General features: G+C 45.9%; 1 protein-coding gene across 1 annotated transcript in view; it reads left to right on the top strand.

Annotated features, from left to right (window-relative positions):
• LOC138468323 (exportin-5-like) overlaps positions 1-17,914 on the top strand; it is a 1,170,237-nt gene that overhangs the window by 84,153 nt on the left and 1,068,170 nt on the right. Inside the window, exons 3-4 of the mRNA XM_069608829.1 lie at positions 36-108; positions 367-504. Of these exons, the coding sequence (XP_069464930.1) occupies positions 36-108; positions 367-504 (211 nt within the window). The remainder of the gene's footprint in view (positions 1-35; positions 109-366; positions 505-17,914) is intronic.

Raw genomic sequence — 17,914 nt, 5'->3', positions numbered from 1 at the left:
ATATAATAATATTTGACGTATCTCACCCCTGGCAGGTTTCGCTGGAACAATATGTCCCGCAATGAGAAGGCAAATCTGAAGAATAACGTCATGACGTTGATTTCCACTGTGAGTATTGTAGCTTATGCCAGACATTGCACATTGTATTCTTCCTTTATAAAACGGCTCATGCTATGGTTGGGGATTCAGGTGAAGCATGGATTGAGGGTCAACAAGGGGGGGGTAATCCAGGCTCTTCTCACTGCTTTGTATAGGACCCTTTTGCATACCTGTTAGATTTTTACTAACCTAGCGGACAATTTGCATGACGCGCTGCTCTGCATCAAGCTTGCAGTCGCCTTCATAGCCATTCTCTCTTCCTTTCAGGGCACAGAACCCATTTTAGTAGAGGAAAGCCACATTAAAGATGTCCTTGCTCGTATTGTGGTGGAGATGATCAAGCGCGAGTGGCCGCAGCATTGGCCAGACATGTTAATGGAGCTGGACATCCTTTCCAAACAAGGGGTATGTATATAGTCCTTGAATTAACGTATTTGATGTGCTCCAAGTATTCCTTTTCTCCTGCATGAAGGCATTGGATTAGCTAAACTGCCTGAATGCAATCATTGTCCTAAGGCAGTCGATTACTTCTTCCTTCAGTTGACGTCTGGGTATATGACTTTTCATATCTGTGTAGGAGGCCAACCCGAGAGCTTATTTCTTTTCTTGAAAGGTTACACATTGGCATTGTGGCTTTCAGCAGGTCCTAATCAGATCAAGTATGCTCTTGGCAACCGTTGATAACTTAGATGAATGAGTGTTCTCTGTGCCCATCTTTTGCTTTTTAAAATTATTTGATTAAACGGATATCTGATTTTGCAAACTACCCTGGAGAAGCGACTGACCCTGAGGGAGTTGGAGGTGGATGAGCGGAGTGCTCGAGAAGGAAGATGTTTTGGATGAGAAAGTTGGAGGTAGAATGGTCCCAGGCCCCAGAACGCTTTGTGGACGATGCAGTGGGTCTTGCACTTGATCCTTGCAGCCATGGGGAGCCAGTGAAGAGATTTCAGAGCTGGAGAGATACGATCCCTGGGCTTGAGGCCAAGGACAAGTCTTGCAGTCCTGTTTTGGATAGGTTGTAAAGGTTGAAGAGTAGAGGCAGGTAGATTTAGAAAGAGGCTGTTGCAATAGTCCAGCCTAGAGAGGACCAGCGCTCTGGAGACGGTGAGTTTATGGGGGAAAGTCAGAAAAAGAATATTTCTGAGGTATGCTATGGACAATCTATTTCTAAAGGGGCACCCGCCCTTATAAGGCTGTCCAGTCAAGGAGCGCCCCCTCGTTTTTGGAGGAAGGCTAGCGGTTATTTAAATACCATAGTTATGCAGCTTAATCTATCCTGCAAGTGTCAACAATAATTCAATGTCATGGTAGCAAAACGGTGTACCTGGATAAAAAGATAAATGAATATTTTGCAGTTATAGTAATAGCAGTGGATGCACAGAACTGGGGCTCTTTTATAGTGGGTGGTAAAGACTGAACATGGGTGTACATCTGGAGTATGGTATGAACATAGAGTTCATTGGATGTTAAAAGGACTCTGCTCTTCTGTTTGTTCACCGAAGGCTCACTGAAAACAATGGTCCAAAACATTTACTCCTTTAAAGGTTTACATGGGAACTTGTGCACTCTGCCTTACTTGTACCAATCCCACCCCACAAGCGTGTCAATAACCCTTATAGTCAATTCCTTTTTTGATGTGGCAGCTCTGGAGAAGCACCATGGAAGTTGCCTTCCGTCTTTACCAGGGAAGTGACATTTGCCACATCCCACTTCTTCTCTTGTGGGAGGGGTTTTGATGAGGTTTATTTTCCACTTAGTTGCACTTCAAATGTACATCTACTTGCCACTGCTGCATGCCCTACTCGGCTAGGTTTCAGAAAACCATTGTGTTTGACTTGATGCTTCTCTACGGTTGACCCGCCCCAGGCCTCAAGTCCATCCAGTTTGCACCTGTGTCCTCTGGGGTGGATTTACACGGAGTTGGCTGAGGAATCGACCAGTACTGCAGGCTGCACCCCTTCATGATGGGTCACAAGCTGCCATAAAAGGGATTTGGTAATGGGTGCAGTTCCAAAACAAGCAATAGCCTTCGGTGTAAATATTTCAGGAACAATCCTTCCTTTCCTGTGTTTAGTGGGCGAGACACTGCCCCATAGCATTGCTAGCCTACATCCTTTACTTTTTAAAATGGTGAAGTAGTTCTCAGTAATCACTTTGGGAATTGCAATAGAGTATAGGTAATTCTGCAGCTTGGTCCCCTAATTGATTGTGTGCCGTGGGCACCCAATATAAAAGTCATCTTTTCTGCTCTGTTACAGGTTCTCAAGAATAGCTCGATGACTGTAAGCGGGAATTGCTCAGCTGAGGCTATTTCTTGTCTGAAAGTAAACACTAGGCCACATTGCATCACTTCACTACAAAATAGAAAATGTATAACTTGAAAATTAAATTTCTTTCCGTGCCCAGCATGCTCTCTGGGTGCTATATTGTTTATCTCATTTGTCTTTTTAAAAAAAAAAATGTGCGATTGGCTGTGCCAAAACCATAGAAACCAATGCATATGAAAGCAACACTGGTGGCAAGGCTTAGAGTTAGGAGATCAGGGGTTTGCTATGTAGGTGCAATTAGCAACATGTAGACTGTCCAGTAATAGAGGTCCAAACACTTGTATGGAAATATGAGGCCAAAACACAGGTAGATAAAACATAAGGGTGCTACATTACTACACCCATGTACACATACAATAGGTAGCTCCAAAGCAGGACTGCACAACACTTTGCAATTACACGGTTACAAGTTAAGTGGGAGATGTTAATGTTAAAGGATATTTGTACTGCGCACTATGGCCACCGGAGTGGTCCCCTGGTCCTTCGGTCGGCTCTGAAAAGGGGAGGGGAGTGAGTTAGTGGGAATAAGCCGGAAAAGTGCAAGAGAGCAGTGATGTGCCGTTGGCATCCTCAACACAGTTAACACCGCTGGCTGGGCTTGTGGTGTTTTTTTGGGTCGGTAGCAGTCGTGTGTTGGTGTGGTTTGTTTTGTTGTTGTGGTGTAGTGAAGTTTGTACGGTTTGTTGCGCTATAGGTTGTGGTTGTGTTTGGTTAGAGTTTGAGAGGTGTATGCAGAGGGGTGAGGTTGTTAGTGGGCTGTTTGTTAGTATCGCTGCCTGGAAGCGATGTGGTAAAATGTCCACGTTCATTCCAGGAGTGGCGTGGGAACATTTCTGCATTTCTGTCTAGAAACGGCATTCAGCGATATTAATACTCCCTTCCTTGTGTGAGGCCCATCACTATTCACAACTGTGTCTTGGGCCCCTGCCCACCTTTGAAGCCTGTCCGTATGTGAGGTGAGCAAGTGTTCTCGGTTCCATCCAAATCTGGCATATTCTATCCAGATGTGGCGATGGTTGGCATTCACAATCCTATCCAACCGGACATGCCGCTTATGCAGGCTACCTCTCATACCCCATCCCCGCGTGGCACATGCCAACACCTGCAATTACGTCCAGGCATGGCATCTGCCATCATTCTCAGCTCTGTCCGTGCCCGGTTCATGCCAGCGTTCACAACTCCGTCCAAATGTGCCTACCGCCAACACTCGGAATCCCATCCGAGTGTGGCACTTGGTAGCGTTCATGGAGTGGGCGGGGTTGCTAGATGGAGTTGTGCCTGGATGCTTAGTTCTCTCCTTATGGGGTTGTCGCTTGTGGCTTATTCCACTTTGTGTCGTCTCTTTGGTTATATTCAGGGTTTCCCTTAGGTTGTAGCATGGGGTTGGGCAGGGATGCTAATTCTGTACTCCTGGGGTTGTTGCTTGTGTCCCATTATACCTAGCATTGTCTATTGTGGGAGTTTCCCTTAGTCAGTTCTAGGGTTGTCTGTGTCATCCTATGTTCTGTCAACCTGTTCTTTGTGTTTCCTGTTTGATGGTTTGGCTGTTTCAGTTTGATTCTGTTGTGTTGAAGAGACAGGTTTTTAGTAGTTTTTCTGAATTGTAGGTGGTCTTTGGTGTTTATTTGTTTCGGGTGATATTCCAGGTTTCTGCGGCCAGGTGAGAGAAGGATGAGCCCCCCCTAGTTTTTTCTTGACGTACGCTTTTGGTTCCAGGAGGATTTCATTGCTTGATCTGAGGAGTCTTGTTGGCTTGTAGATTATTTTCTTTTGTAGGAATTCAGCTGCTTGTCTGCCCTGTGTTATGCACATTGTCTTGAAAGTGATGCGATGTTTGACTGGGAGCCAATGTAGTAATTTTAGTGCTCGAGTGATGTGGTCTCTTCTGGATAGTTTGAGGAGTAGTCTAGCTGCTGCATTTTGGATGCTTTGTAGTTTCTTCAGGAGGTATTCTGGCATTACGAGGTAGAAGCTGTTTGCCTAGTCGATTCTTGACATGAGGGCGACGATTGTGAGTGTTTTGTGGGTGAAGGAGAGGAAAGGTAAGATTCTTCTTGTTGTGTGAAGGAGGAAGAAGCATTTCTTGATTATTGCTTTTATTTGTGGTTCTAAGGTTAGGGTGTCCATCGGGACTCCACATTTTTGTACTACCTTAGGGTTGAGTGATCGGCTTGAGTGTCTTCGATTTTGTAGATTATTTGAGTGTCGTCTATGTAGTTGTAGCATGTCATTTTGTATTTTTTGAAGATTTTGATTACTGGAGTCTGGTAGATGTTGAAGTATAGTGGTGATAGTGATGATACCTGTGGTACTCCACAGTTTACTTGTGGAGTAGATTTGAAGGGTTTTATCCATACAGTTTCAGTTCTGTCTGCTAGGAATGATTTAATCCAGAGTAGTGCCTTGTTCGTTATACCTATATCTTCCTATCTTTTGGTCAGGGTTTCGTGGCTAACTGTGTCGAAGGCTGCAGAGGTGTCGAGGAGAATCAGAGCTGAGGTTGTGTTGGAGTCTGTGTTTGTTTTTAGGTCGTCCCAGATGGATAGTAGTGCCAATTTGTTCCTCTTTCGGGTCTGAAACCGACTTGTGCTTGGTCTAGCAGCTGGTGTTTTTCTACATGTTCTTGGGTTAAGTTGTAGAACGCAAGTTTCTAGGAGTTTTGCTGGATAGGGAATGTTTGAAATCTGTCTGTATTTGGAGAGGTCCTCCACGTCGCCACTTGTGTTTTTTTAAAAGTGGTTTGATATATGCTGATTTTGAAGGATCATGATACAGATCCTGTTGTGAGGGAGAGATTTAAGAGGTTTCTGCAGTATTCCGATGGCGTACCTTGTGCAAGGAGTGATTTGTCTGTCGTGGGGGGTGGGTGTAGGGGGCAGGGATCCATGGGTGATCCCGCTTTCTTGCTGTGTTTTACCAACTCGGCGAATGCCTCAGCATATATTTCCGGAAAGTTTTGGAGTTTGTGCTGTGGGTCTTCGTTGGGTCCGGTTGGTCGAGTGTATGGTTGGTCGGTCTGTTTTGTATGATTTGTCGGATGTCGTTGATTTTGTTTTTTAAATGGTCTGCCAAGTTGTTGCACAGTTTCTCTGAGGGGGTTGTCGCAACCCAGTGGGTTTCTCATTTCTTTTATTATGTTGAACATTTCTTTGTGTGTTGGTATTGGTGATTCTATCATCATAATGCCTTCTCTTCGCCTTTTGAATTTCCTTCTTGTATGCACAGATTTGTTTTTGGAACAGTGTTTTACTGTCTTGGTTGTATTCTTTCCTCCATTCCAATTCCAGCTTCTTGTTTTTTTTCATGGTGCTTAGTAATTGCCAATGCTCTTTTTTTTTTTTTTTGGTTGAGGGGGGGGTAAATGTTTTTTCCGCTGCGATGTTTTCAATAGTATCAACGATCCATTTGTGGAGTAGCTCCGCTTTCCCGTCTGTAGTTGGTTTGGTCATCTCCAGTTCCATTAGGTTGCTTGCTTTGACGGTTCTTCCAATTACTTTTTATGATGGTTGGGAGCTTGGGGGTGTGGATGTGGACTTGAGTTGGTAGTGTGATCACGAATGGGATTATGAGATGGTAGCTCCACAGTATTTGTATCAGTGGTGCTGTGGTGATAAGTCTTTACTTGGCGAAGATTGCCTCAAGGGTGTGTCCTGACGAGTGTGTTGCCCCTTTGACCAACTGTTGTAGTTTCATGGTTGTTAGCTGCCCAATTAGTGAGTTTTGGGAGTTGGTGTGTTTTTCTTCAAACCAGATGTTGAAGTCCCCCACGATTATTAGATGATCGTGCTTGATGGCTATGTTGGTGATGGCTTCTGTGAAGTTGTCGACAAAGGTTGCATTGTATGTCGGTGGTCTGTAAACCAGAATGAATTTGATGTTAGATTTTGGACTCGCTGATAGGTGTATGACCATGGTTTGGCAGTTAATGATGTTGATGGGTTCGTAGGTTTTTATCTTCAGGTGTTCTTTGAATGCTATTGCGAGGCCTCCTCCTTTTTTATTTTTCCTGTTTACCTGAAGGTATTTGAAGTTGGTTGGGAGGCAGCTTTGGAGTGTGATTTTGTAGTTGTCGTCCAGCCATGTTTCTGTGACAAATGGGATGTCAATGCCATTGTCGCAGAGAAGGTCAAAAATCTCTGTTGCATGTTTTGGCATGGATCTTGCGTTTATTAGGCTGCAGTGGATTTTGAAGATGTGGTTAGGTTTGTGTTTTATTGTCTGCCTCTCTTCCTGAGTGGTGGTGCAAATTCCTTGCAGGTCGGTCTCCTGTTGAGGTGTTGGTACAGTTGTGTCTGTGTCGTCAAAGTTCTTCTAGGTTCAGTCTTGGGTTTTTGTTTCCATCAAGTTCCTCTGTAAATTTTGTGACTGTCGAGTGGAGGTTCCAGTTATTTTGGTGATGTAAGGCGTTAGTGCGTCGATTACGTTCTTTTTAGGAAAAGGAGCGAAACAAATATAATTCTAAGCCGTATTGTTAGACGGTTACATTAAACGTAAGCAGTCCTTTGCTAGGGAGAGGCAAGTGTGGTCCCAGTGTTTAAAAAGGATTCTCAAAGGTCAGTTCTCCTTCAACAAGATTTGGCTCAAGTCAAAATATAATTTGGCCAGTCCCCAGGATGCACCAGGGAACTCTTCTGAAGCCTGGCGGCAGGAAGTCATTGTAGTACACAAGCCTGGTTAGGCCTACCAGGTAGGAGAGAAAGGCACCAGCGTTGGTCTTCCCTGGTCAATGGCGATGTAGAGTATCCAGAGTGGCTGGCTTTGGCAATGCTGTACATTCACCAGGAGTCCTTCAGATCTTCTCTCCTTGTAATCTTGTTCCTTGTGGGCAACCTTCAGAATGGCTCCAGACCCTCCCCCCTTAGCCAGAATGCAGGCTGGGGTCTGTCCCTGCCACCAATGTGAAGGTTGTGCACCATTCAAACAGTCCAACCATGGATAGCCACCTGCCCCACAGGTGCCTAGTGTCAAGATGTATTTCTAGAATCTGGCCTGGTTGACAGATTTTAGGAGGCCACCCTAGTTAGTGGACCGGGGAACTGGGTTAGCCAAAATCCAATCAAGGTTGGTGGATGAGCAGTCGCGGCTTGGTGGCAGACTCTTAGAGACTAGTTGGTCCCATTCGTCCAATAGCTGAAGCGGCGCTCTGGGTCTTCGGAGATCAGGCAGAGGAGCAGGTCTCCACCAGGCCAGATACAGGAAGGGATGCTGGGCAACTTCAGGAGTAGTCTTCTGATGTTCAGTGGTCTGCTCTTCTTCTAGGGATTCTTGGCTCCAACATAGATCTGAAGAAATGGCTGCAGAGATCCTCCTTTTGCCCATTATTCTAGCTGGAAGCAAGTCCAAGCCACCAATGGTAAGGATCTGCACCATTCAATCGGGGACAAGTACTGGTTTCACATCCACCCCAGAAGCAGAATTGCTGTCACCAAGGATGTGGACTGGGACTAGACAGTCCCAACCCCCTTCCTGGGCACCACACACAAATGCAGCACTAGCCTGCAAAAGCAGCAGCTTTCCTGGGCAGGTGCATGGCCTTGGAAAGACTTTCCTTACCCGAGCAGGCAGGAAGAAGGCAAAACTACAAAATTGTCAAAGACCAAGCGGCCATTTTTGGGCAATAGCCACGTTAGTAGCCAAACGCAAATGTGCACAACAAAAATAATGCAAAAAACTGTCAAAATGCAACTGCTGCCACCCGCTTTTCTTTTAGGCACATATAACAGTAACACATATCCTCTGTGTAAATAGGCTAGGATGATACAAAAGTATTCCCTTTTCACTGCATTGTAAGATGTTGTGTGCAATGTTAAAAATGCAAGAATTCAAAAGGAAAAGAAAGTTTCTGAGTACTGATAGTGTGTAGAACTGATCAATTTCCCCATAACAATGAGCAACAGGCAAAGGAAGTGAAGCTGACGGCTTAACTTCCCTTCAAAAAGTCAGGTTAGGACCAAAATAGAGCAAATTGGAAACTATGGCGGGAAAGTTGCAAAAAGACAATCTTTAACACCCAGCAACAGACCTCTGCTGAAAGAAATGTGGATTGAAACCAGACCCTCCCAATTCGAGTTGCAGTCAAATCAGTGATGCAGGGATACGTGGCTGCATTCCGCGAGTGCATCCCTTATTTGTGCATTTCCGGCCCCTGATGGCAGGAAGACTGCCAAAAAAGAAAAGGGTCCAAAAGAGGACTTAAAACACCATGAGCATACATTTTAGGCAGAGGGTCCCCAAAACGACATTACTGTGTATACATTTTTTTTTTAAAGTTGGCGCATGGTAGCGCACTGGGAATAATGGTGAAACCATGCTTGCTAGCAACAGCCTGTCCCAGGCACATCCAAAAGTTAAGATAAATGCTCCTAGGCAGTGCCCATTTTACACTTCACTGAATGTGGCTCCTGAACATTTTTGGATGTAAAAAGTAAGACTCCTTTTATGGTTTAAGCAAGGACCTTAACATGTAACGGCTTTAAATCCATAAAGACCAGTTTTAGGGATATTTTTCCTCAACCCGCCTGAGGGATGTGTGATCCATCTAATCTAAAGGTAAAACAAGGCTTCCAGCCTACAGATAAACCAAACCACTCCATTGTGGTACCTTGTCGCAAAGCAGGCCTGCTTAACTCAAGAGGGAGGAAGCTGGTACTGAAGTACATGTATTCTAGTGTCCCCTAGTGAACATTCAACACTGATGTACAAACAATATACTTTTTTTAATTAAACCACACAGATAATATCTATAAAGGTGAAATAAGTACTTTGTTAAACATAACACTAAGTAAAGTAAAACGCAGTGTATGTTTAAAATAGTAATGGTCAGTAAAGACCAAACCCACTTCTAATGCTAAACGTAAGCCCACTAGATGATGGTAGGCAGTATACATCTAGAATAAGAGGTGGGAAGAAAAGGGGACTCTAGACAATAAAATGTAGTTCTGTGGTCGTCATCGGGAACTAAAATGCCACACGGAAACCAGTGACCATAATTCGTATACCTTTAGCTGTTAAGAATTTCAATCAGGCGACGCACACCTTAGTCTCGGGCCAGTATGCAGCACACGACTGAAATGCTTATGTTTTTGTTAGATTCAATATTGAGATGGTACACCACTCATATCACACACCCTTTTCAAATAACATGGGGCTCGATGGACCATGAACCAGGCTGGTTGGTAAAATATTTATTTATTTGAAAACCAAAAGAAATCATACAATTTTTAAGAGGGAGCAGCAATCACCAATGGGGTGATGAGAACAATAGGAATGTAAGCAATGCACTTGGTTTAACCTTGTATTGACACATCTACAAAACACCAGGGAATAGGAGCACTTTTTGATTTTAGGAAAGATAGCACTTAAGTTAGAATTTCCCCCCTGCAATTTTACCTTAACCCACAAATATGTCATGATCTCTGCTTCCAAAAGGTCAGGGTTTTCCCAACTCCCTTGGAAGCAGATCCATAACCCAGGTTCCGAGTGCCAACCAGTCCCAATTGGGACCTTTTGGACCCAGTCATGGCGCCAGTGGCACCAGGCTCATAAATATGCCCAGTCCCAGCGCTGGAAGCGCCGGGCTCATAATGCTTGGGTGGACTTACCTGCAGCAGACCATGCTGCTTACTTGCCTGCCAGTTGAGCCTCTGATCCTCTTCTGTTTGGAACTACTTTTCCTGTTGGGTGGGGCAGGAGCCACTCCCTAGATTCAGAACACTGGAACTCTTCTGGAAAGCAGGAACTCTTTTCTTACCTAGGCGTGGCTGTGGAAGGAGACACCTAAGCACTACAGGAGGCTATTTAAACCACACCCGATGGATGAATCTTGCTTTGCGTTATTCTGCATCCTCTGCAGCAGAACGCTCATCGTGTCTTCTGCATCTGATCCTGGGCCTAAGGAAAAAGGCTTACCATCCTGAATCCAGTCTTCAGCAACACCTATAAAGACAAGAAAGAACAGGTTAGCATTACGGTCTTCAGTGACAACTCTTCACTTACCTGGTCCATCGGCTGTCACCAACGCCTCGCGCTGCATTCCGGCATCTGAAAGACAAAGGCTTACCTACTCTTCGTGCGCTGCGGAGGTCTTCACGCTGCATCCCGCATCTGAAAGACAAAACAAGGTGCGTTTAAAGACATTGGGAAACTTTAATACTCACGTGCCATTACTCCTTTCCACATCTAACCCAGTGGGTATTCCGGCACCCTGCAGCCGCTCCGAACTTGTACCTGCAAAATAAAAAGACAGTTAGAGCGCATCGTGAAGCAGGCAACAAGCGCTTACTTACGTGCTTCCAGGCGCTTCTATTCATCACACGGGCTCCATCTTCAACTCACTTCAGCCCGTCATCCGCCATCGCCGGAACCCTGCAAAACAAGAAACATCATTACTAAAGACATTAGAATTACTCGAAACTTACCGTTCGTGCAGTAAACGACGGACAGCAGTCCTCTGAAGTCAAGAGGCCTGCTCCCCTTATCCAGTGAAGAAACTGGTTACAGCACCCTGCCCCAAGGCAGATGGAGAGCACGGCGTTCACTTACCTAAGGTGAGAGCGTTAACCTTTGGGGTTCTACAGGAGAAGAGAAAGGGAAGAAGAGAGACATTCAATAACCCAGTTCCTTAATCCCATATTTTCTATCTGCAGACATCTTACCCTTCAAGTCAGACATAGAGTGCACAGAGGTCCAGCCCAAAGAGCCAGCCGTGTTACACATCACCTTTGCAGATACGGTATACGCCCAGTCAAGACGGGCGCCTCTACGGGAATCAGGTGAGCGTTACAGAACGCAAAGCCTACCACAAAACTCCCGTCCAGGCGCTATGGAAACCTCGGATACCGACCAGCTAGACCAGTTACTTGGGGAACTAAGGGCAGAAGTGCATGCAGCCCGTCAGGAAACGAACGCTCTAAGAAGGGAACTGATTATTTCCAAGGAGCGAACAGATGATCTCGCTAGACAATTGCTACAGTCACAAGCCGGACAGACCCAGTTACCCGCATCTGGGGGAAATATTCCTTCTACATCCTCTGACTCCAGTGCAGATCAACCTACCTGGTAATGTACCTCTGGCTCCGCCCGAACGATTTTCTGGTGACCCAAAGAGGTTTGCAGTATTTATCAATCAGTGCCGGTTGCATTTCTTATGCCGGCCAGCAGCCTTTCCAACTGATCAAGCTAAAGTAGCTTTCGTGCTTTCGTACCTTAGTGGCAATGCGGCAGAGTGGTCGATCCCTCTAGTAAATCAAGATGATCCGGTCCTCCATGATTTTCAAGCTTTTCAGCTCAGTATGGAAAAACTGTTCGCAAGACATTCACAGGGGCAAGCCTTGGACAATGAGCTTCTTTCGTTGCGACAAGGTAATCAAGACCTTTTGGCTTATATTGCGTCTTTCAACAGACTGATAGTGGAAACTCAATGGCCTGAGGACAAAACGATTACGCTGTTTTATAGAGGTCTACGTGGAGAGCTCAAAGATGTGTTAGCCCAAGTAGTGAATCCCCCACAAGATTGTTCGGACTATATAGACTTAGTCGTTCAAATAGATCAGACTGCAGAACAGGAAGGCCGATCGTTCCAAGTTTGATGCTCGAGTATTTTCCAAACCGCCAACTCCTTCCAAAGGAGTAGACCCCGGGGAACCCATGCAAATACGGGGTCTGAAAGGTCCTCTAACACAAAAGGAGCGGGAAAGGAGAAAACAGTTGCAATTATGCCTCTATTGCGGAAACTCAGGGCACTTTCTTCGAGACTGTCCGGTGAAACCTGCCAAGAAGGCTGTAGAAGCTGCAGTTACCAAAGTTACAAACTCTGAGCAGGGAAATGACCTCGCCCGACAAGAATAGAGGTCCTCTTGCCGAGCGTGAAAACCAGTTCCGTGACCTCGCATTTCGTGATACCCATGGTCCTCATTAGCCCTGATAATCCGGATCGATTACATGCAATTGAATCTTACGTCGACAGCGGTGCCATCGGCAATTATGTGGATCATGAAATGGTTTTGAGGATGAATCTAACTCTTTGTCCCAAGGCTGTAAAGGACGTCATTACTACGGTGGATGGTACGGAGATAGCCTCCGGGCCAGTAACGCATACCACTCAAGAGGTGACGCTAGTAAGTCAAGATGGACACCATGAGAAGATCGTGTTCGATGTGATCAAGGCCCCTCAGTTTCAGATTATTCTAGGAATACCTTGGTTAGAGAAACACAATCCTCTGATCGATTGGCGAGCAAGAACGGTCCAGTTTCCAGAATGTGTCTCTACTTGTCACCCTCCACCTGGTGTTGCACTGGCAGCAATTTCTTCAGAGACTCCCCAGTTACCTCCCGAATACCTAGAATACCAAGATGTTTTCCGGAAGGATCAGGCTAACTCTCTACCTCCTCATAGGTCTTATGACTGCCAGATAGACCGGATACCTGGATCTACTCCTCCTTGTAGTAGAATTTATGCCCTCACCGAGCCTGAGAACCTTCACCTTCGACAATACCTGGATCAATACCTGGCAAATGGGTTTATTCGTCCTTCCAAGTCCCCTGCTTCTTCAGCTTTGTTCTTCGTTCCAAAAAAGGAAGGAGACCTTAGAACTTGTATAGATTATCGCTCCCTGAACCAGATCACCGTTAAGAATAGATATCCGTTACCTTTGATCCCTGAACTCCTGGACCAAGTCAGAAAAGCATGCATATATACAAAGCCGGATCTTAGAGGAGCTTACCACTTGGTACGAGTAAAAGAGGGCGATGAATGGAAGACGGCCTTCCGCACCAAGTATGGACTATTTGAATATCAGGTCATGCCTTTCGGACTTTGCAATGCCCCGGCCGCCTTTCAATATTTTATGAACGATGTCCTCAGAGAGCTCATAGATGTGTGTGTTGTTGTTTACATTGACGACATCCTCGTTTATTCTTCATCGGAATCTGAACATCGGAAACATGTGAAAATGGTCCTCGAAAGATTGCGTCAACACAAACTTTTCGCTAAGTTGGAAAAATGTGTTTTCAACGTAACTGAAGTTGAATTCTTGGGATTCATATTATCACCTGGCGGAGTGCGTATGGATTCAAAGAAGGTCGATGCAGTTCTCAAATGGCCATCACCATGCTCCGTAAAAGGTGTGCAAAGCATGTTAGGCCTCGCTAACTTTTACCGCAGGTTTATCCCCGAATTCTCTCGAATAGTCCAGCCCATCACTGCCTTGTTAAAGAAAAACAAACGTTTTGAATGGTCTACCGAGGCGGAACAAGCTTTCCAGGATTTGAAGACTAAATTTATCTCTGCACCAATCTTAAAACACCCTTGCCCCGAACTCCCCTACATCGTGGAAACTGATGCTTCAAGCCTTGCCATGGGGGCAGTTCTATCACAAAAGGACCCGGTAACCAATCAGTTGCATCCCGTGGCATTTTGGTCCCGCAAATTCTCGCCTCCTGAAATCAATTACACGATTACTGACTAACCTTCTGGCTATCAAGTCTGCCTTTAAGGCTTGGCGGCATTACCTGCTGGGGGCTCGACACACCGTTACTGTGATTACGGATCACCGAAACCTGCAATATTTGAAAACCGCAAAAGCCCAATCCTCTAGACAACTCCGTTGGGCATTATTCTTTGCTGAGTTTGACTTCATAATTACCTATCGACCTGGTACAAAGAACGGTAAAGCTGATGCCCTTTCTCGGATGGGAGTGGAAGAACACTTGATCAACCCTAAACCTGTACCAATCATTCCCGAACAAAGAATTCTGGGTGTAATCGCCACAGAATCCATAGAAGAAGTTAAGGATAAGGCCAGGCAACTTGTAACTCCAGCAGACATACAGAATTGGTATCTGCAGGGAAAGGACTTTGCAGTAAAGGACAACTTATTGTATTTCCAAGAACGATTATACCTACCCAGCACAGATTTACAGAAAAAAGTAATCTCTTGTTATCACGATTCTTTAATGGAAGGACATCCCGGTATGGCCAAGACCTCCAGAAAAGATCAAGCGCTACTTCTGGTGGCCGTCTTGGAAAAAAGATATCAGAGACTTTATAATGTCCTGTGGAGTATGCGCCCAAAACAAGAGTCAAAAGGAAAGACCAGCAGGCCTCTTACGCCCTATTGACATCCCACCTTGCCCTTGGCATACGCTTTCTATGGACTTCATCACCGATCTACCTCCATGCTCCGGATACAATACGATTCTAGTAATCGTGGACTTATTCTCCAAGATGGCGCATTTCATTCCGCTCAAAGGCTTGCCAACAGCAGCAACTCTGGCCCGAGAATTTCTCGAAAACATCGTCCGACTGCACGGTTTTCCTTCGGTTCTAATTTCGGATCGAGGTAGTCAATTTATTTCTCATTTTTGGCGAAGTTGCTGTCGGTCGGCTCAAATTGATGTGAGACTATCGACCAGTCACCACCCTCAGACCGACGGACAAACCGAGAGGACCAATCAAACTCTGGAACAGTATTTACGCTGCATGCTGCAACAAACTGAAACAACTTGGAAAGACATCCTTTGGATAGCCGAATATGCCTACAATAACTCTGTCCATTCGGGAACTGGGAAAACCCTGTTTTTTCTTTTGTACGGCAGTCACCCTCGGAGTTGGATCCCCGCCAAGATCTTGAAACACCAGCAGTAGACTACCTGCATTCTACAATCACCCAAGCCTTTAAGGAAGCTGTTTCTCACCTTCAAAGGGCTAAAGAACAATACAAGAAAGGAGCAGATCAACATCGGAAGGAAGCCCCTCAATATCAAGTAGGGGATCAAGTCTGGTTATCCACCAAATATCTACCTCTAAAAGGGCCACGCACATTCAACCCAAGATACCTTGGTCCCTATTCCATCACTACCATAGTAAACCCAGTAGCGGTCAAGTTGGACTTGCCCCCGCACATGAAGATACATCCGGTCTTCCACGTCTCTCTATTAAAACCCGTGCAACCTCAAACCCGACTAACTAAATCTCCAAAACCTATCCTAGTTGATGGAGAACTCGAGTTTGAAGTCAAAAGCATTCTGGACTCCAAGATCTCCAAATCTAAACTATTTTACCTAATTGACTGGAAAGGCTACGGCCCCCAAGAGAGATCCTGGGAACCTGCTGAATATGTCCACTCTCCTCGCCTAATCAAAAGATTTCACCGAACATTTCCTGACAAGCCAAAACCCCCGGAGAAGCCCGTTTTGGGAGGGGCCTTGAGGGGGGGTACTGTCATGATCTCTGCTTCCAAAAGGTCAGGGTTTTCCCAACTCCCTTGGAAGCAGATCCATAACCCAGGTTCCGAGTGCCAACCAGTCCCAATTGGGACCTTTTGGACCCAGTCCTGGCGCCAGTGGCACCAGGCTCATAAATATGCCCAGTCCCAGCGCTGGAAGCGCCGGGCTCATAATGCTTGGGTGGACTTACCTGCAGCAGACCATGCTGCTTACTTGCCTGCCAGTTGAGCCTCTGATCCTCTTCTGTTTGGAACTACTTTTCCTGTTGGGTGGGCCAGGAGCCACTCCCTAGATTCAGAACACTGGAACTCTCCTGGAAAGCAGGAACTCTTTTCTTACCTAGGCGTGGCTGTGGAAGGAGACATCTAAGCACTACAGGAGGCTATTTAAACCACACCCGATGGATGAATCTTGCTTTGCGTTATTCTGCATCCTCTGCAGCAGAACGCTCATCGTGTCTTCTGCATCTGATCCTGGGCCTAAGGAAAAAGGCTTACCATCCTGAATCCAGTCTTCAGCAACACCTATAAAGACAAGAAAGAACAGGTTAGCATTACGGTCTTCAGTGACAGCTCTTCACTTACCTGGTCCATCGGCTGTCACCAACGCACCGCGCTGCATTCCGGCATCTGAAAGACAAAGGCTTACCTACTCTTCGTGCGCTGCGGAGGTCTTCACACTGCATTCCGGCATCTGAAAGACAAAAGCTTACCAACTCTTTGCACGCTCCGGAGGCCTTCGGCGCTGCATCCCGCATCTGAAAGACAAAACAAGGTGCGTTTAAAGACATTGGGAAACTTTAATACTCACGTGCCATTACTCCTTTCCACATCTAACCCAGTGGGTATTCCGGCACCCTGCAGCCGCTCCGAATTTTTACCTGCAAAATAAAGACAGTTAGAGCGCATCGTGAAGCAGGCAACAAGCGCTTACTTGCGTGCTTTCAGGCGCTTCTATTCATCACACGGGCTCCATCTTCAACTCACTTCAGCCCGTCATCCGCCATCGCCGGAACCCTGCAAAACAAGAAACATCATTACTAAAGACTTTAAAGACATTAGAATTACTCGAAACTTACCATTCGTGCAGTAAACGACGGACAGCAGTCCCCTGAAGTCAAGAGGCCTGCTCCCCTTATCCAGTGAAGAAACTGGTTACAGCACCCTGCCCCGAGGCAGATGGAGAGCACGGCGTTCACTTACCTAAGGTGAGAGCGTTAACCTTTGGGGTTCTACAGGAGAAGAGAAAGGGAAGAAGAGAGACATTCAATAACCCAGTTCCTTAATCCCATATTTTCTATCTGCAGACATCTTACCCTTCAAGTCAGACATACAGTGCACAGAGGTCCAGCCCAAAGAGCCAGCCGTGTGTTACACATCACCTTTGCAGATACGGTATACGCCCAGTCAAGACCGGCGCCTCTACGGGAATCAGGTGAGCGTTACAGAATAATCAATTCTGAGTGGATAACCTGAAGCAGCAGGTAATCAGGAATGACAAATAGGAAACAGAATTGAAATCTGACCTTCCTTCCCCGAATAAGATAGAAAAACAGACCTCAAACCCTGGCAAGTCTCTTTGAACTGCTGAGCCTGGTTTTTTAGAAAGGGAGAAACGCGTGTTCCGTGCGAGTGAAAGGGAAGTTGCTTATTGATTTCCCTCAGAGTTGGTTTGACCGGGCCTGTCACTCTGGTATTATGCCTGGTTGTGGTGAAGCACAGTGAAATATCCTGGGCATGACGGGGCCTTTTAATCACAGTGGCTTTAAGGAACGGAGGGAATCGGCATCACAGTAGCATTTTTTTAAAGTTGAAAAAGGGTTTCTTTTCAATGGATATTTTGGCTTTTTCTTTATGTGGGAACCCACTGGCAATCTCCTTTAATGTGCCCCCTGGTTCCTTCCTGCCTGATGTGTGCTTGGCAGGACGGCGCAGCCATTTTTGTTGTTGCAAAACGCAGTTTTGAGCCATGGCACTCACAGGCGCCAGCGCAACCCTTTTTGTGGTTGTTTCTGTGCAAATGCAGCTTAGTGGTGTGGGGCAATGCCGTTGAGTGGGTCAATATATCCCACACATAGCACAGTGTTATTCAAACCATCCGAGGACAGAGCCACTGTGGTTCTAATATTCCAGCAGCAGAGCTTAACTATTCTCCAGCAGGAAGGTAAGTATCCTATCAGAATACCAGCAAAATTGAGTTTGGGAAAGGGTCTCCCCTAGTTATACCCTTAAACCTATAAGTTGGCCTAAACCAGCCCTCCAATA

This window comes from Ambystoma mexicanum, chromosome 4q (genome assembly GCF_040938575.1).
Source record: "Ambystoma mexicanum isolate Mex_15411 chromosome 4q, UKY_AmexF1_1, whole genome shotgun sequence".
Lineage (NCBI taxonomy): Eukaryota > Metazoa > Chordata > Amphibia > Caudata > Ambystomatidae > Ambystoma > Ambystoma mexicanum.
The sequence above is the reverse complement of the archived record's forward strand: the minus strand, read 5'-3'. Positions and strand labels throughout refer to the sequence as shown.